At 38.8% G+C, this 20,063-nt stretch overlaps 1 protein-coding gene across 1 annotated transcript; it reads left to right on the top strand.

Annotated features, from left to right (window-relative positions):
• The first annotated feature begins 498 nt into the window (after positions 1-498).
• Positions 499-19,501, top strand: tcf25 (transcription factor 25 (basic helix-loop-helix)). The gene is made up of 18 exons (XM_034116329.1): positions 499-819; positions 1,615-1,755; positions 1,871-1,933; positions 2,523-2,647; positions 3,663-3,728; positions 3,836-3,918; positions 4,471-4,601; positions 5,117-5,216; positions 5,853-5,946; positions 6,135-6,227; positions 8,271-8,376; positions 8,467-8,626; positions 9,681-9,768; positions 10,003-10,161; positions 10,244-10,334; positions 11,031-11,110; positions 11,496-11,571; positions 18,356-19,501. Exons 1-18 carry the CDS (start codon positions 625-627, stop codon positions 18,521-18,523), a joined length of 2,019 nt encoding a protein of 672 aa, XP_033972220.1. The 5' UTR covers positions 499-624; the 3' UTR covers positions 18,524-19,501.
• The last annotated feature ends 562 nt before the right edge of the window (positions 19,502-20,063 follow it).

The following is a 20,063-nucleotide window of genomic DNA, read 5'->3' as shown; positions in this document are numbered from 1 at the left end:
AAATCATGATAGACTCAGACTGAATCGCAGCATTGAATCGTATGCTGTATACGCAGCATTGAATAGTACGCTGTATGTCATGGGGAAAAGTAACAGTGACAACAAGTGTAGGAACTGTGGAGTTAAAGAAAATGTGGAACATATCTTATTACATTGTGACATCTATAAAGCTGAAAGAGAAAAACTAAAGGATAAAGTTATAGAGGCAGAGAGGGAGAGGAGTGTGTTTGGTATTCTGGGATCAGAAGGAGAGGGAGTAAGAGCTACCAGAAAGGCACTGTTTACCTTTCTGAGTGAAACTGGGGTAGGTAAAATAATCTAACATTAGGTTAGAATAGATCATGGATTTTTGTTTTGTTTTGTTTATTTTATGTTTTTATTTTATTTTTCTTTATTTTTTATTAGATCTCAGGTCCATGAGTTGAGAGTTGGAATGGCATGATGATACACACTCATGTACAGTAGGTGGCGGTATGCAACTAAAAGCTGTTTGCGATCCGCCATTAAATGAGAGAAGAAGAAGAAGAAGACCCTCATTTCATTGCTTTACTCTGTTTGTCAGCTAACTAAAAACGACTTTAATCGCGATTAACTGACGTGTATGTGTCCCATGAACAGTGGACCATGTCTACCCGGGCTCTGCGAAGGCTCAAAGGGAAGCAGCGGGGCCAGGAGGCCCTGGACGCCGGGGACCTCACTTTAGATGACAGCCCGGAGGAGCTGCTGGACACGGCTAGTGGTTCCCCCCCGTCTGATAGCAAAGGCAGAAAGGCAAAGAAAAACAAGGCTCAGAAAAACTTCAGCAACATTTATGAATTGGTGAGGTGATGTTGTAGTTCTCCAGATATGATATATGTTTCTGTTAACCAACGTTACTGTGTGTTTCCTTCTGGCGGATGTTTACAGCGAGCTCTGTTGATACACCCTGCTAACTCAAGCTAGCCGTGTGGCGTCAACGTTAGCTCACCTTTTAGTTTATTAAAATAAACTAACATTCAACCAAAGTAAACGTTAGCTAAGAAGCTAACATAGGAAGTAGTCTACACCAACCTTAAGAAAACACTGACAACAAAGATCCAGTGGACTGTACAACAGTCACGTTTGCCAGCCTTTAAATTGTGTTTTATAGTGATACAAAATGGAGATATAATATAGCTACCCTACAATCATTATTTTTATATTTTTCTTCAGAATTTGGACAGATGAATGTTCAAAATCAAGTTGAATATGGACTTTCATGCAGCCAGTATAAATGATGTAGTGGAACTTGAATCCATACTACTGTACCTAGAAAGAGTTATTTAACTAAAAGTAAACGATTGATTTGAGCATTCATTAACAACATTTGGTTTACGTCATGAAACAAATGATCACTGTAAATCAAGACATCACATCATCATTATTAAATTAAGCTTATATGTTCTTTACATCCATTTTATCCCACATCAATATCATAATGCATCACTAAATAATAGCCTGACTGGTTTCAGTTGTTCAGGTTATTATTAATGGATACCAGCAACTTAGGTTTTCAATGTTTAATCCAGAATGTTTCTCACTTTTAACGCTGCTTTATCCAACTAACTATTTTGCCAATGTATCATTCTTTACTAGATAGGTGATGCAGACAACGAGGCAGATATAATCTCACCTGATGAAGAAGAAGATAAACCAGATGAAAATAAAACAAGTGGAACAGAAAAAAAGGATGTCATTGAGAAACCAGATGAAAAGCAAGAGAATGCATCTACAAAGGTAAAGATGAAGCAATATAAGGAGGAGTGCCTCTGATCAACTTACATATTTATTTCTGATATAAAAGTGCATTTTTGTCTAGATATGAAACTGTCATCTCTCTTTACTTTAACAGTCGTCTGGCGACAGAGTTAAAAAGAAGAAGAAAAAGAAGAAGACCAAAGTGACAGAAGGACAGGTACATTTATTGAGAAAGGATTTACACTGTGAGCCGTAGGGTCGCCGGTTCAAGTCCCCGATCAGACCTAAATATGGAGTGTGGACTGCTACTTGGAGAGGTCCCAGTTCACCTCCTGCCCTGCCGTGGTGCCCTTGAGCAAGGCACCGGACACCCCCCTTCCCCCCCTCACTCCCATTGCTCCCCGGGCGCTGTACAATAGCTGCCCACTGCTCCTAGTACTAGACTCCTGGTACTAGGATGGGTTAAATGCAGAGGCCAAATGTCACTGTGTGTGCTGTGTGCTCTGCATGTGTGACCATTAAAGAGGGTTTCATCCCTCCGATTCTATTCTATCTATATTTTCACAATAAATAGTAACCCTGCGCTATATTTTAAGAATCAATGATAACTTTACTAACATTAAATCCATACAATTAAAATAATTGTACATTATTAATGTGTGTTAATGTATGTATTAATAACACTCATACAATCACTTTTCATTGCCAGATACAGTATATACACACATTTTTCAAAAAGGTAGCTTTTTTAGCAAGAGAACAACAGGTAAACGTTGTCTAACCACTTTGTATTCAATTATTTTCAGGAGGCTGTACCGGACGATAACATTGATTTAATACTGGAGAATCTGGAGCAGTCCAATGGACTGGGTTTGCAAAATGAAGATTGTGGAGGCTCCGACAGAAGATCTGTGCTACATGTGGAGCACAGGTAAGGAGAGCAACATCTCACATGTAGACAAAATGGATAGTCAGATCAGATATTTCTGCATAGCACTCACATACACAACACTCTGGTTCCTACTGTACTGTATTATTCCAGTAGTTATTTTGTAAGATACATCTGAGCTGAAAGGCTCGTAAATAAGCACATGAATATGTTTATTGGAGTAGAAACACTAAAATATCTCTTCACCAGTGAACAGCTTACATGACTTGGTCTATGGTCAGTACAGTAGCCTTACTTACTAAAATATACATTTCTGTGATTCCTTATGGCCACCATGTGTTGGCGCTTGACCCACGCCAAAAAAGTAAACTATTTGGAGTCTATCCATCTCAGAAATGCATGGCATTGAATTAACACTTGTTTACACAATTGTTGAATTATGTTGCACTTATTGCTACATAACCAGGGACGTCAGAACATGTCATATACCTCTAATGATAGCACTGCGTTTGATGTCATGTAAACTGCTGATTTCACTGATGCAACCATGCTGATACAGAACAAGATAATGTGCTTACCTAATGCTTACATTGATGACCAATATTAAATACGCACACTGTGCAGCCATGCCATTGATGGTGTGTCCATAGTATATTGCTAAAATATAAAAACATTGGTACTTTTCGTTATCCTTCATGGAAACCTTATTTGGCACTATTTCTTTTTTGAAGATGTAGTTAAAAGGTAAAAGTTGACCTTTCTAACCTAAAATCAGGTAAACAATTCTGTACACTGACATTTACAAAATATGAGGCTTGAATTCTGGGTCCCACTGGTGTGATTACTAACTGTCAACTGTTAAGTATGGTCACCAACATCAACATGTCAGCGTCGTCTCTTGAAAATCACAGAAAACACAAAAAATGTTTTGCATTTGTGTTGTAGAGTCTTTCATGCATGACCTGACAAAATGACAGGCCCTTTCCATGTTTCTTCTCAACTGACATTGTCGGCCTGTCGAAATCTGAATGTAATTTTTTTTATGTCAATTAATAAGGAACCTCAACTCAGAGACGGAGCTGAAGAGATATTTTGGGGCTCGAGCTGTTCAGGGGGATCAAAGGTAAAAAGAAAAATTGTGAGACTGTTTGGATTAAAATTGCCGACATTATTATAAGATTTAGTTTATTCTTGTCATCATTCTTATATGTTTTTCTTGTCTTTTGAAAGACCTCGACAGAGAAACAGACAGTTTCACCGTAGCACCTGGATGACCATTCCCAAGGACAGCTGGCCTCGCTTCAGCCGCCCAGGTAGGCTTTTCCTTACACTTGTCTTATCATAGCTTGTTGCTTTTTTAAATGCATTATTTCAGGCTGAAACTCACTACTTAAATGTTGTCCTATATCTACAATTGCATACTTCGCTCCCACTTGACTGTTTTTTTCTGAATATGCTTCTTTATTGTGACTAAGTATTAAGATTCCTACGCCAATACACACACATAAGAGTAAATAGTGATATTATTGTACTCTTACTTACTCAATTATATACGTGTTATACTGTATATAGCTTTGCCATTTATTACTCTGTTGTGTCATTCTCGTGTCAGTTTTCTTCACGGTTTTTCTTGGCCGCTTTTGCCTTTATTAAACAGTCATGATAAATATACTTTATTATTTATATAGCACCAAATCATAACAGAAGTTACCCCAAGATGCTTTTCTTAGAGACCCGTTTTAGACATTACTTTTTAATTTGCAGACATACTGACAGTTAGGAGACAGTGACTTCAAATGATGGAAACAATTGTGTTATGGCAAGGTCCCGAGGCTGGAATCATCCCCCTTTTGATGTCTCCACAGGAATCTCAATGACCCTACTGCAGTCAAAGGATGGCATTCAGTACTTTACCTTTGAGCACGGTCGGGACTACCAACAAGTACAGTTCAAGTTCCTGGATGCTGTCGAGTCCATGGATCCCAACAACATTGTGGTAAAACAACCAGCTCATACGTTGTCTTTGCTCTTTGGTGTCAGTGCGTTTAATGATTATTTATGATATTTTAAATCAAGCATCCTCAGTATTGATGTTGCCAGGGATTCATAAAATAAACTGTGATACTGTTTGGCATGAATGGTCAAGTAACATCCCAAATGGAATGTTATTTGTATCAGCCTTTCCAACTCGATTTGACGTTAAACTATCCTGTTAAATCATCATCAGTATAAAAATTCAACAACTGCAATTTGAATGCTCTCGTTCATAGTCCTAAGACTGTTCCTAAAACTTTAAGAGAAAAGTCAGCGTTCAGCCCATATGTCTTATGATTTTACAGTTAAAACCCAGTTTGACTTCCTATATGTCAACATACTGACAATCTACAGTTGCACAGATAGTTCAGCAATATGCATTATTCACATTTTCAACAGGAGGTTGAACGCATTTCTGTCTTTATGTCTTTGTCCTTCCCTGTCAAAATGACCATTGTCCCTTCTCTGTTTCCCCAGGCCTTGCTGCAGTTGAACCCGTACCACATTGATTCTTTGTTGCAGCTCTCTGATGTCTGCCGCATTCAGGAGGATCAGGAGATGGCCAGGGACCTCATTGGTGAGGATCATGGACTCCCTCTCTAAATCCCACTTTGAAACCAAATATTGAAGATGTTTTTATTGCCAAACAATTACTTTAGGGTTATTTTAAACAAACTCTGCAGGCAGAATGTTAAATAGCCTAACTATCCACATCCAAAACTGGCTTTAGTCAGTCCACTGATGCCTCCTCATTTGTCAGATTATCAAACTATATAATTGTGGTTAATCTAGAGCTCACTGTCAGTGTGCTTTGGTTAAATGTAAACCAACAAAGCAGCCATTCTTAAAAAGTTCATGCTCAGGCGAAGCACATTACTATATTACAGGCACTCTCACTTGATAGATAAAATGGTTAATGTAATGTTGAAGACTAGAGGGATTATTTAACGAATTGCATTTGTCTTCGTTGATAGAATTTTGTTTAAATCAACATCAATTGAACTCAAAGGAGTGAGTGGCCTTTGGTTTTCAGTTCTGTTCTTTGGGATGCAAAGCCCTGCTGGTAAAGTCCAAAAACACAACAGAACAGACTCATCTCAACAGCTGCAACTATAATGTGTCTCTGTTCAGTTCTGCGTACATACACTGTGCCCAGATTGGGAATACCTCACTGAAAATGTTCTGTTTATTTGTGGATATAATATTTTTTCAGAGAGGGCCATGTACAGCTTTGAGTGCGCCTTTCATCCTTTATTCAGTCTGACCTCAAGCACCAGCAGGCTGGATTATCTGCGAACAGAGAACAGGTTGGTCATTTCTTAAATGCTTCTTTATTAGACACCTTGCTTTTTTATCGAAGCCTCTGTCCCACTAGATTATCTTTTGTAACATTTGCCCCGGACTCTCCATGTATTGTGTCCTTAATAAAGATGACATTGAATTGAATTGAGTTGAATTCAATTGTGTTTAAAGGATGATTCATGTCTGCTTGCAGGGCTTTTTATCTGGCTCTTTATAAGCACATGATGTTCCTGGAGAAGAGAGGCTGCCCACGGACGGCTCTGGAGTACTGCAAACTCATCCTGAGGTACAAAGGGAAGAGCTTGAGCACTGGGAATGACGAGATAAATAGTTAAGAGGAAACAGTCACAGTTTTTATTAAGATGTTTTTACAGAAAGAATATCCTGTTTAAAGGTTGACCGCAGGCATAGCTATTAACCCAGTTACTATCTCCCTCGTGACTAACACATCTTTTCTGTTCCTATTATCTCTGATCAGTTTAGACTCTCTTTTGTCTCTATTCCGTCTTTAGTTTATTTATTTGACGTCACATTAAACATCACTACAAACAGTATGATTACACACTAGCTAAACAAAAAAGAGTGTTATTTCCCTAAATAAAGTAACCACAAACGGCAGTCATCTGACTAGAAAGATAGTCTTTAAAGGGTGTTTACTCAACATTTGGTTTCTATGGTGACTATGTCTTCAGACATAGGAAGTCCCGAAAAATGATGTTGATGGTATAAAAAAGGTTATATTTTATATTCTGTGACCAGTGTGACTACTGATATTGATCTAAGATGCCCCCTCCGAGGATATTTAAGTTGAGAAACAAAGGAACATGTGTTTGAAACTAGAACTATCTAAATTTCAAATATTTGCCTTTTTTCATGGCTGACAAGAAGTTGTTTTTCAAGTCATCTGAATGCTTCGACTCATTATTAAACTATAACAGTAAGTTATTGAACTGCAGTCTAATGTTAGTGTTTAACCATGTTGATGCACATGAGATAAAGTAATGTTGAATTCTCATGACTTTACATAGACCCTTCAGTATCCTGATGGTATAGGGATTACGTCAGTTAGGGTGGTCTGTTCCCCGGCTGCCATCAGTCGGCCGTAGCTTGAGCTTTACAGCCTAACCACATAATGGTGAATGCTTGTCTATGATTTGTATCAAACTCTGGCTTCCTTACTTAATGGCAGTTATGTTATGGGCCTGTTATAAAGCAGCAGCGTGGGAATAAAAGCGGACAGCTGTTCCTCACCGAACTGCAGTCGATAAATCTGAAATGGTTTCACATATTTTGTGATTAACACTATCAGTCATATGTTTTATAGAACGTAAACAATATTTGTATTCCCTGTTGTTCTTTGAGCACAAACTATATTTGACATCATCAAGCATGCTTTGCTGGTATTAAATGCAATGTGGTGGATTTGGATGGAAACCAGGAAAATGTATTTATTTCACTATCAATGTCAATTTGTGCACAGTCGAGCAATTCCAGGGTAAGATAAGTGGGTCTGCTGCCCAATCATCCAAATGTACTTAAAAAAAGCAGAGCTGGGGGACTTTGCTGCCATCTGGTCTGTTTTGTCATATTTATTTTACACTTAAATGGCATCATTTGAAATTAAGCTAAATGTCAGCTATAACCACAGTTCATTTAAGGACAGAACAGTCGGTCCTACAGGTTCATAAATCAGAATCGACCCGGCACCAACACGTCCTGGAAGATGTTAATGTCCTGCTAGAATATGCAAATTAATGGTCAAATATTATGTGTGTTTATTATTGAACTAAAAAACAATTGATAGGAAGGCTATATAAAGGAAGACTTCATAAAGCCATGTAGGTGTATCGTTTATTGCAAAGTAGGCTATTTAAAATGAAACAATCCCCTAAATAGACTCAAGCATATTGAAAAATATTACTTACCGTAACTTTTATACAAAGAATTTCCCTTAGCTTTAGGCCTACTTATTCTCAGATAAAGAACTGAATAAAAAGTATTTGTAGACAAACCAAAATACCTGTAGGCCTGTCTGCTGCCGATCTGAAATCTGGCGCTGTGGTAATTCTCTTCGGCAGACAGAAACCTCATCGCTGTCACAAGGGCTGGTGCTGACTTGTCCTTTGAGATTATTTTTAATACACTTCAAATGATGCGAGGATAAATTGCTTTCACCTGACATTATTCCACTGACAGATTTTCCGGTCAAAGCCTCGTAAATACAAAGAATCAAAGAAACACTGTCATGGATTGAGATATCTTATCTTCGTGTCTTTTGGTCAAGTGCCTGAAGTAACCATTTGCTTCCGATCTGCCTTTCTTTTATTAGCTTGGACCCAGACTCTGACCCACTTTGCATGCTGCTGCTGATTGATTTCCTGACGCTGCGCTCCAGAGAGTACCATTCTCTGCTTCAGCTACACCAGGAGTGGGAGGTAAAGTGTGCTGTGAAGTGCCAATGTGTGCATATACACTATGTTCACCTTTCCAGTCTGATACAGAAATGATTTGTTTTTGCTTTTCAGGAGCACAGAAATCTGTCTCAGCTGCCAAACTTTGCATTCTCCACTGCACTTTGCCATTTCCATCTCAGTCAGCTGGAAGATGTGGATCCTGAAGAAAGTGAGAAAGAAAGACACAAAGCCGACCAGCTGCTGCAGGACGCTCTCATCATGTTTCCTGGAGGTTAGAATCTCAAAAAAGTAACATCTATTAGTCTATAAATATTGTCTGAGGCCTTTCTGACACACAATTCTGAAATATCCACATGAAATATGAAACTTTCAGTCATCAATAATGATCATTTCAAAATAGACGTGTGTTCAGTTGCCTACTTTAGTACAACCCACCCATATCTTACACAGGTTTCCAATAAAAGGAACAACAACACCTTAAAATTAATTGACATTTTTATCAATTTTAGAAGTGGTCAGGGTGTCCGCGGGGTCTTAAAAAGTATTAAAAGTTGATCAATCAATTTAGCGAAAATGAAGGCTATTAAAAAGTATTAAACTGCATTTTCCAAGGTTTTACATTTTGTAGCTTGTTTTCAATAAGTATATAAATTGTCCAAAGAGGTTGTATTCTACAGTCTGCCTGAATGTAATCATTGCGTAGGTGTGTAGTGTGATTCTGTGTAGTTTATTTATGGCATCCCGTTGGATTTGACGTCATCTGAACAGGACATCGCACGCTCACTGCTTGATAGCGCGCGAAGGTCCGTTTACAACATCGTTATGGGGAAATGCAAGTTTGCGTCCAAATGGTTTGAAGATAAGGAGGAAGGACAATCAATACTGTATATAGTCAATGTGAGGTCAAGTGTGTCACCAATGTAACCGGTTAGAACTCAAAGTGGCGATGAGGTCTTCAAATGTATGGAAAGGGTCTTAAAAAAGGTCTTAAAAGGTATTAAATTTGACTTCAGTTTTCCTGCTTTTGGTGGTATACGTTAGAGTACACTAGACTGTTCAACTAAAATATGAAACCATAGACTTTCAGTTGCAACCAAATCAATGCACATCTCATAATAAAATATTGCAATTAATTTTCACCATTTAAATAAAACAAGTTGGTTTATTGGCACAGATTGGCCCTAAAACCACTTTTAGACATGCTTGGTTTATGGCATGACTAAAAAATGTCAACAATATATTAGGGATTATTAACCAATCACATAACGAAAGCTTTAATAGTGTTCTTTCACCTACTTATGTTGCTGTGAATGTGTTTTCTGCAGTCCTGATTCCTCTCCTGGATCTGTGTACTGTGCAGCCAGATGCCGCAGTCAGCTCACATGTCTTCTTTGGCCCAAAGAGCCAGTTGGGGTAATGTATGCTCTCTTTGTTTTCTGAAGTAACTAGGACATTTTACCCTATTATATTAATGAAGCATGGTTTGATTTATCATGCACACTGCGTAAACATGAACTATAACCAATTCATTATAGTATTGGTATAAATCTCTTCATATCTGTAATTGATATACTCCTTTTGATTCAACTTGGTCTTCCCTTATGCTCCCTAACTTTAAAGAAGTCATCCTAACCCCCTTGTCTGCAGGCAGCCCCCGGCCCTGGCTGAACTGACTTCTCTGTATGTCGGGAGGACGCACAGCCTCTGGAGGGAGGCAGCGGTGATGCTGTGGCTGGAAGAGTCTGTGAAGGAGGTGCTGCGTCGAGTTGATGCCAAAGACCCTTTGGTGGAGGAGTGCCAAAACAAGTAAGATATCTTAATGAGCTGATTGCTGCCACATTTCAGTGCAATTATGCTCCAACAGTAACCATGACTTCATCTGTTTTAGGAGGAAGCAGAGGTACCAGAGTGCACCAAGGAACATCCATCGTCACGTCCTTCTCTCTGAGATCAAAGAAGCCACCTCAAGTCTTCCTCTAGTAAAAAGCAATCTACTACTAATCTGCTACCTAATTTGAATTCCCTTCATTTTACCCACAAAGCCCTTAGTTCACCTTTTTCTCATTTTCAAAACAGCCTCACAAGCAACGGGAATTTAATTTAACAACCAAGCTACAAGAAACATGCGGCCTCCCTGGGGCCCCAATCTAAGATTGTCTTGCTCCAATGTTCCCAAGTTTAAATCAGATTTCACACTAAATAAGCATGTAGATCACATTTGTGAAGACTGTAAATATATCACAAATCCACTGATGCAGTCCTAAATAAGTGCACCCACATGTGGCTATTTTTGTAAATATATTTATACCAAAAACTAAAGCTTGCAATTTATTTTTTTAGACCAATAATGCGATGCAGTGTGCATTTATTTTCTAACTATATTCAAGCAATAAATCATGTTATAGCATGACTAACTCGACAGCAGATACATAAACTGCTCTTTTATGTAGGCCAGGCTTACTGTCTGAGTTTTAATGAGATTAATTGATATGAATAACATTTTTATTTAGCTATTGAAATGTTAAAACCTTTAATAAAACTATAATATTATGCATGAAAAAAAGAACCACAAAGTACAAGGCCGTTGTCCCTGCAGCACTCCGAGGGTCTTATGTATATTTTAAGTGTCAACCAAGATGGTAAAACTTGCCTTGCGTGTCTGTTTGACCCCTCAGGAGGTGACCAGTCAGCCTGTGATGGGCTTTGACCCTCTGCCTCCGCTGGACTCTGTGATGTCGTACACTCGACCAGAGAGGTAATGAAGGGCAACACCTGTGCACATGAGATTCTAAAATAATTTTGTCTGAATATGTTGCTTTACAAACCAAAAGGCTTTATATCCTCAAATCACTTCTTTTTTTTAACACAATGTTTTTATTAACATTTTATACATAGAAAACACATGTATACAGTGTACTGTTCCAAACATACAGAAGTGCACTTCTCAAGGTCAAATTACACTGAGGTACAGGTGCAAACACAAACACAAATAAAAAACACACTACCCTTCATACAAAGACACATCTTACATACATTTAAAATTGAATGGCATTTCTAGCCCCTTTGGTTCAATTCAAGGCAGTTTCTCAAATCACTTTTTACTGTAATGTATTTCTGCATGTGTCTATGTCTGCATACAGGCAACACGTTGGTGCCACAAACGAGAGCACCTTGTCCCTGTTTTTCCGGTCTTTGTTGCCAAACTTCAACCTTCAGGTGAGTTGCATGCATGAGGCAAAATTGCGAGAATACTGTATTTTCAATAAATAAATAAAAAAGGCATATGTATCTCAAAACAAAATCAATATGCTTTTGAATTAAGCTACAACGCAGTAATAACTTGAATTAGGGCAAGTTCATCCTCTACCTGAAGAGCAAACGGTAGTGATTTGATCTGAAAGCGAATCCTGGTGCTGCTCTATTGTCGTATAATACAACTTTTGAGGACACTAATAAAAAGCCCATGGCTGTGTGGATTCGGCACATCATGTGTTTATCAGCTTCAAGCCCAATACCCAAATGAAACTACTCTCTAATAAATTGTCTAAGCTCACAGTCAGAGAATAATTCACTATGAACTGAAATGCCCCAAAGGGTGTCAACTATTAATATCACAAAGGATCTTGATGTTCTGATTTCCTGCCAGATGTCTTGATAATTGTCCTAAACATTGAAAGATCACAGTGTGAATTGAGTTTTATTAGTCTGGGGGTTGCTAGTAAAAATGACTTGAATCACAGCGTGCCGTAAAGCAGGACCCTCAAGGGCTGCTGAAAACATGCACTGCTTTAGGATCTTGGAAAATAAATTTCCACACATGCTTGACTGATTGAATATTTCCCGCAAAGACTCATGGTTAGCCTAAGGCGATAACAACTGCAACAAATATCAAAGAAGGCAGATTACCTTGTAACAGTTCATTCTGTCGAACATTTCCCTGTGTTTCTGATGAACAAACAAAGACAACATTCATTGAGTGCGAAGCTGTTTGTGGCCTTGGCTTTGATGTCTCTTTGTTAATATTGAAGCTTAATGTTTTAATTAAACATTAATAGGGTCATGTTATCTATAACATGACCCTATTCAAACATTTAGCCAACATAGTCAAGTGGAATTTTACCACGACAATCCTGAAAGTTCCTGCTATTTATTCAATCCAGATCTCATGTCGCACATATCATTTTTTTTTTAAACTTGCAACATTCAAAAGGAGAACTTTTTGAAGAATGGTTGAAATTGTCTCACTGTGCATGTAGTCCTGCAGCCTTTGTTGCAGTTGGGAATGTACAAAATAAAAAGTAAGTTTAGTGCAACGGATGCAGACATTAGAATCTTTGGCTCCTTTGTGGATAGACATTATTTGTATGTGAGACGGAAGATTTAAAAGAAAAAATTGGATTATGTTAGATGAAGTATTACTCTGGCCTTTACTTGGTTTCCAGTGAACAGGAAAAACATGTTTAAATCTATTTAAAATACAAATTAATGTCAGGAATAACATTAATTAATCTGAGCTACATCGTTAAGATGCATGAACTGGGGTTGTTGTACTGGACCTCAGTCAGTGTACAGTAGATGGTGCTGAGTACGCCCCAAGGAAACAGAAAGGAGTAACTGCAAGGGATCAGAGCGATTTACTGTTGTTGCCAAAGGGCAGCTGAAAAAGCTATTTTGGACCCCTTATAGAAAGGCCTACCTTAAAGTGAACCTATCATGCTATATTTAAATGATATATTGTAGGGCCATACCTATATAAGGTATATTTATACGTTTCTGTTTTCAAAATACCAAACAGATCATGCATTTTAGCCATGCCTCATTTCGCTCTATGTGCTGTTTGCTGTCTACGGGTCTGATTCTGCTGACCATGCCCCCCTGCAGGAGAGGTGAGCCGTGCTCTGATCAGCTGCTGGGCTGTCAGAAGAGGGGGAGAAAAAGAGATCTCCATCCTCCGTGTTTTATTATATAGAGTTGTTATTCATTTGTTTTAAAGCTCAATAAATAACAAAGAAGACCTTTGACCGGCACTCTTCTAATTTTGTCCGGAAGATTTAAACTTTAACGGACATCTTGACCGGCGAAAGAAACTGAAACTGAAACTCTGCCGCACAGTCCCCTCGTTCCTTGGAAGAGGCGGAGAGGTGGGTGTTTGTCATCTGCTGGTGGACTAACCGGAGAGAATTACAGTGCTTGCCTCGACGGGGAGGGATTGCATTGAATTAAAGCAGCAGGAGCAAACGCTTGCCTCGGGGAGGGAGAAAAAAAGCCACAGCGGAGAATAAACAGAAGGGTAACCATGGTAACTATGGGCGGGAAGTCTTCTTCGCTGCTTTTGTGGCAGACTACAGCGCCACTTACAGGCCTGGCATATGTACTACAGCGTCTCCAGCACTTTCGAGCGGCAATGGCCGGCCGTGGCCCAACCCCACATTCCCCTGATAGGTGGAGAGTTGGCCCAATAGCCGTAGCGCCACTTCTGTGACGACATAGAAGTGTTCAAATCTGGATCAGTCTGTATCAGATCCGTTGCAGCCCCTTTTTTTAGAGATTTGGGTATGGAGGAAAATAGAGAGGGTTGTGTTTTCTGACACTTGGTGAGTTCCCTGGAACACCAGGGACACATATTCATGTATAAAAGACGTACAAAAGTGCATTTTGCATGATAGGTCCAGTGGCGTTTTTATATGTACAAAAGTGGTGGGGCACAAAAAACGTAGATGTCTATATATAAGCTTCTGCAGTGAGGTTCATGGCTGGTGAGGCACTGGCACTGACTCTTCAGGTTTACAAATATTATATTTTGACCTAAACCAAAATATAATATTATTTTCAAAAGCTTTTTTTGTCTGATGCTTCGATTAATTTTAAACAGACAGTTCAACAAAAGGATACCCAAAAAATGTAATTTTATCATTTAAATATTGAATTGTTCTCTCTTAGTAAGATCCCATTTTCAATAAAATTGCGGTCTTACCTTGACTTGAAGATGAAGTCCATTTGCCTATCCTTCTGGACAAACATTTCTATTACCTTTTTGTAAAAGTCCTCCTTATCTTCTTGTAGTTTCAAAAGTCTATCATAAATCTAATCGATAGATTTATGATAAAAAAATTATAAAAGTAGGGTAGACATGTGGATGTTATCCGGCTGAACAAAACGTGCATTTATCTAACAGGTACGTTTCCCACAGATCTTATTTCGAGCTATTTTCTAAAATCCTATGGAGAAACCTCATTGCTTTTTTGTGGTTACTTCCTGGTTTTAGGACGCGCCACTGCAGCTCTCTCGTCTCCTCTTCACACACACCACACTTTTCGCGGCACACGTACTTACAGCCAATCAGCTCTGAATGATGTGAGATGACGTATGGTGGGGATGACAGCTCCGTGCCCCTCTGGTCATTATTTTTTTGCCACACACATTAAATAGGAAAATACTCTGAGCATGCGCAGTGTAGTTTTTACAGTCACCGTTCACTTCACAGCGAGAGGAAGGGGCATGATCAGGTTTTGTCCCACATGGCTCTAAACAGCTCAATAGGCACACACTGTGACTGTAGACACACTAATTAGAAGAACACAGACTAAAACAGCAATGTACAGACGAATCAGATGATTAAACATGTTCTTAAAATATATTTTATATATATATATTTTTTTTTGCATTTTTTGTAATCATTATTTGTAATACTTTCTGCTGACACTAGGTGGGGCTGTGCCCCACCTGCCCCTAATGACCAGTCGCCACTGGATAGGTCCCCTTTAAATCAACATCAGTTTAAGTGTTCGCTATTGTTTTGATATTTTCATGGTCTTTTCCAACGGGAACTGAAGCCTTCCCCTATGCCAGGCATCCTCAAAGTCCGGACTCCGATCCGGACCGAACCACAACTGTCTCTGGACTCTGAGCAAATTATACTTTTCTTATGTATTATCTGTGTTATCTGCGAGACATCGCCACAACGCAACGAGTCAAAATTCTCCGCTATGTCCACTGCAAACAGCGCTCTGCATGTCCGACTGTTCCACGGTCCGTGTGTGTCTGTCAACGCTTTGGTCCAATCACATTCAGCATCCTGTCAGCGTTTTTTCCCCCCACCAACAGTCTGCGAATCAGAGGCACAGTAGGGCGGGTCTTCGAGAAATGCGGGTGGGAAAAATGCGTGTGTCGTCTCTTTCAACCTGTCAGAGCGAGAGTTTAAAAAAAAAAAGTCAGAGCGAGAGTTGACAGTTCCTCTAGTTTCACCTGTAATGTAGCTAGTAGCCTAGTTTCACCAGCAGGCTCTAGTAGAAGCATGTTCAAAGATGACCAGTAAAAGAAAAGTCAACAGTGAAAATCGGCAATTCAAAGATGAATGGACTGAAAAATATGCGTTCATCTTCCCTCCAGCGAGCACCAAACCAATGTGCCTAATATGCCAAGAAACGGTAGCTCTTGTGAAGAGTGGCAATTTGAAACGGAACTATGAAACAAAACACAATTATTTTGAAGCGACCTTTCCTCAAAATTCAGCGGTAAGAACCAAAAGAATAAATGGGATGAAATCATCATATCAAGCTGCAAGCAGGATCCTTGTTACATCTATGTCACAACGAGAAAATGCAACTGAGTCCTCACTCAGAGTGGCATGGGTGTTTAAGCAATTCTCTGATGCAGAAATAATAAAAGAATGCATGACTGAAGTGATGGAGACCATGTTTGAAGGCAAACAAAAAGAGGAAATAACAGGTCAAATCAAGCAAATCCCCCTCTCAGATTCCACAGCAACCAGAAGAACATAAATACTGGCTGGTGATTTGATTAATCAGCTTTGTGATGGAATACAAAATGCACGGTGCATTTCCTTAGCTGTGGATGAGTCCACTGACACCACTGACAATGCTCAGTTGCTGGTGTTTGTGAGATTTTATGATGAGGCAAAGGGGGAGTTTGTTGAAGATGTGTTGGGCCTGACGAACCTCAGTGGAGACACAAGGGGGCAAGACATTTATAAAGCAATAATGGGAATGCTGAATGAAAGAGGGTGCAGCTGCCTTTATTCATAACTGTGCAGCTCTCACACTGCGACTCTGAGGGATCAAGCACAGACACAATAACAATGAAAACTGCTGCGTACAGATTATTTTTGTTTTTGCAACCTCGTGTTAAGAATCTTGTTGCAATTGTTTAAAAGTTTGAATGACCGTAATAAACGGACCTTTGTCTTATTGAAACATTTCTTTGGACCTTTAAGATTTGTATTTGAGTACCCCTGCTCTATGCTCTCTTTTGAAAAACCAGTCATTTTACTGTGCAAACATGTGGGTTGCTGCTTTACTGTTGTCTCAGTCAGTTTGTTTTAGTCTTGTGTCGATAGTGACTTTGCTGTTTTAAAGGATTAGTTTATTCACAGAATTGGCAAAAAAATCACTGGAGTCTGTTTGCTATGAAGTGTGTATAGATAATGATTTCAGTTCTCCATCGTAAAGGGCAAGTTCAAGCTGCAAGTATATTTCAATTTAATTTAATTCCTGTAGAGCAGTGCTGTAATTCAGTAAGACTAAATAAGCAAAATGTAAAAAAACAAAAACAAGGAGAAAATTGTACCCATGATATTAATAAAGTAGGGACACATGGTGACAAACCCATTTTGATGTAGAGCAGGACGGTGAGATGTGTTATTACAAAACCACAGCAAACAGACGGGTCGTTTTAAAATAGATAATTCATATTAATAAATTATAATATTTAAAATTCTCTGAACCATAAAGGTGATCTTTCCTTAACCCTAAACGAGAAGATTTAATGGCCAAACCCTGCAAATAATAGAGACTGAAGATAAAACCATCATATGAGACAAAGCCTTTAAAACAACTTTGATGTTAAGGTATCTGGACTTATGGGACACCCAAACACATTTAAGATCTACATTTTTTTTACCATGTTTCAGCCCCCGAAAAACTGAACAGATGATATCTTGCGTATCTTAATAAATACAACCAATCTTCAGTAAATCACCAGTTTAGTAGAGAAACGTAGAGCGATGTGAATCTTTGGTGTTTAACAGCATTGTTCAACGTTATCGGATTGTTTGAATCCAAAATGCATGTTGACCGGTCCACTAGTGACTTGATGATTCAAAAGTAAACGATATGCTTTAACACAGCATGAATTACACGACTACACGTTAACATGGTCAGAAACTTGTTTGACATAAACTTTTAGACTTCCAGAATACTTATGGCATAACACAGTTAAACTCTTTTGGACATACGGCACCATCAGTAATGCTAAGAATCAAAAGCTATATGGTTCTGCTAGACCAAGCACAGAACAAGTCTGGTTTATGTCCTACAGGGTTAAAGCCAGGGGGCTTTGACAACTTTACGATGATTGAGGTGCTTAACATGAAACAGTATGTACCCAGTGGATCGTAAAGGCTTTTCAAAGACATATGGAGTCAGGTCTAACTCATCATCAGCCGTTAAGTGTACCGTCAGTGTGAAGCAGAAACCGACTGCAGCCAGTAAGATGCATACATCAGGTTCAGCCACACATTGAGTCTCTGGTGCGGCTATACATGCTCAGTCACCAGATGGGCCTGGGGCATGTCTCCATCCGGAAAGTTTTATCCATCCTGATCATGTTATTCACTTATAGAGAGGAAGAGATGCAATATGGATAAAAGAAATAAAGTTAAGGCGAGTAAAGACCTACATACACAACATAATGTTTACAACACAACATTATCACTAGATTCTCCTGGTATTGGTTTTATTTTTTAACAACATCATCAAAAGTGCTTTGTATTGATTAGCTTGGCTACGAATAAAATGGGATCATTTAATGTCAATAACTTTCTAAAGAAAATCCTTTTGATAGTTTTCTTTCGACATCGAGTGATGACTGTTGAACCACTGGTTACTTTTGCAGGATTTTAAATAAATCCAAAATGCTAACATTGAAAGTATTTTGATTCTTGATTTTTGTTTATTGACTGACATCTCTTTTTCCCAATAAGGGTGGGCCGAGGCCGGAGGATGAGTTGGAAGTGGCTCGCGCCGGACAGGAGCTGAACCAGGAAGTGAATCGTCTGATGGTGGCAATGAGAGACATGCTGGCAAACATCAGGTTTCAAGAGCCGCCGAGAGACGAAAACCCCTACAGAGATGAGGAGGAGTGGGACTGAGAGGAGAGAGACTGAGGTGGAAGAAAATAATGACATTAAGACAAATTAAAATATTTAATGGGGTTAATAAATCATTGAGAGAGCTAGAGTGGGAGAACTGAATAGTATTTTTTTAATTATCACAATTTCAGAGAACTGGACTGGACCTGGTTTTATGAGGTTGTCCAGTTCTCTGCCTTAGATACAAACAGATGGTTATTGAACATGTCATGTCCTTTAAGCTTGTACACAACATTGAGCACTTCCAACATCTTCAGTCATGGTCAGTGACATATAATGGCCGCTACTCTTTCCTCTGGTTTCTGGCAAACCACATCTTTGGGGGAATCAGTTCAACAAATTAAAGTCCATGTGAACTTTCAATGGCTTACAAATGTAGAGGGGAAAACGGAGAGCTAATTACACGTCTTTTTTATATAATTATATATACAATATTAACCACCTTTTGTGTTGTGAAAAGCACATATACTGAAAGGCATACCCCTCCTCAGACAACCGTGCTTCCTAGCAAATAAATAAGTACAAAAAACTGCAAATTATATCAGTGTTCTACAAATTCTGCTAAAAGTAATTTCTGGTGGGATTTATAAAAAAACTAAATCTTGGTGAGGTCCTGTTGGGACTGATCACATCCTTCATTAGGATCTAATTTCCCTTCAACGAGAATGAAGTTTAGTTGAGTTTCCTGCTAATTTAAGCATTCACTAAATCAAAACTATCACTTTTTCTTTGATCCTATCACTACATTATTCAAGAAGAAATATATTGCTCAAGTGTTGTTTTTTCACATTGTCAAGCAACAGTCGAAAACTCGAGATCACATTTTTCATGGGCTCCTTTTTTTTTTTTAAATGTTGGTGTGAATCTTATCTTCACTGCAGGAAGTCTGCTGTTTTCCTGCTCTGTTATGCTCCCCCGCTCCTGCTCTGTTCGCTTCACCCAATAAAACGGTACAGAGAATTGGCCCACTTCTTTCTAGTCTGCTGTTGTCTGTCAAACTATATTCAGTGCAAGAGTATGGCGGATATTTTATACATTTTGCTTTAGGTTGATTTTATTATTTGAAGCCATTAGTCAGATACTAATGGCTTCTCTCGGGATGGCTATAAGATATTATATTGAACTTTTCATTCCTGCATTAGTAATGTGACACCAGATGTTTCCCAGTTTTCAATCTTGTGTTGCTGGTTTTTGTCATCATAATTGGGTCCTGAGTAAGGCTACAGAGATTTCTCCGCCTGACAATCTGCAACGCCCTCACCTGGTTTATCTTCTGGCAGAAGGAAGGTCCTGTCTCATGACAACTGATTTTGTCTTCCTGTCACACCTCTCAGACAAACGGATGTCACATCAGTTGTACTGTAGCTCTTATTATTATGTAACAACTTGCACACAAGCTTTTTGGACGGAAATATATAAATCAAATTCAACCTAAAGGCTTTTTTTTATCACAAAGAAGATACACTCTGGATTTAACCACCACACACACACTGTAGCTGTTCATACATTAACTTACTCAGCTCACCACATGATAACAAAG

This window comes from Trematomus bernacchii, unplaced genomic scaffold, assembly GCF_902827165.1.
Source record: "Trematomus bernacchii unplaced genomic scaffold, fTreBer1.1, whole genome shotgun sequence".
NCBI classification, from domain to species: domain Eukaryota; kingdom Metazoa; phylum Chordata; class Actinopteri; order Perciformes; family Nototheniidae; genus Trematomus; species Trematomus bernacchii.
Note: the sequence above shows the minus strand (reverse complement) of the source record. Positions and strands in the feature narration are given on the sequence as shown.

Coding starts and splice junctions, on each gene's coding strand:
- tcf25 (XM_034116329.1), top strand. CDS start 625: ATGTCTACCCGGGCTCTGCGAAGGCTCAAAGGGAAGCAGCGGGGCCAG. Junction 4,602..5,116: donor TGGATCCCAACAACATTGTG/GTAAAACAACCA, acceptor CTGTTTCCCCAG/GCCTTGCTGCAGTTGAACCC. Junction 8,377..8,466: donor AGCTACACCAGGAGTGGGAG/GTAAAGTGTGCT, acceptor TTTGCTTTTCAG/GAGCACAGAAATCTGTCTCA.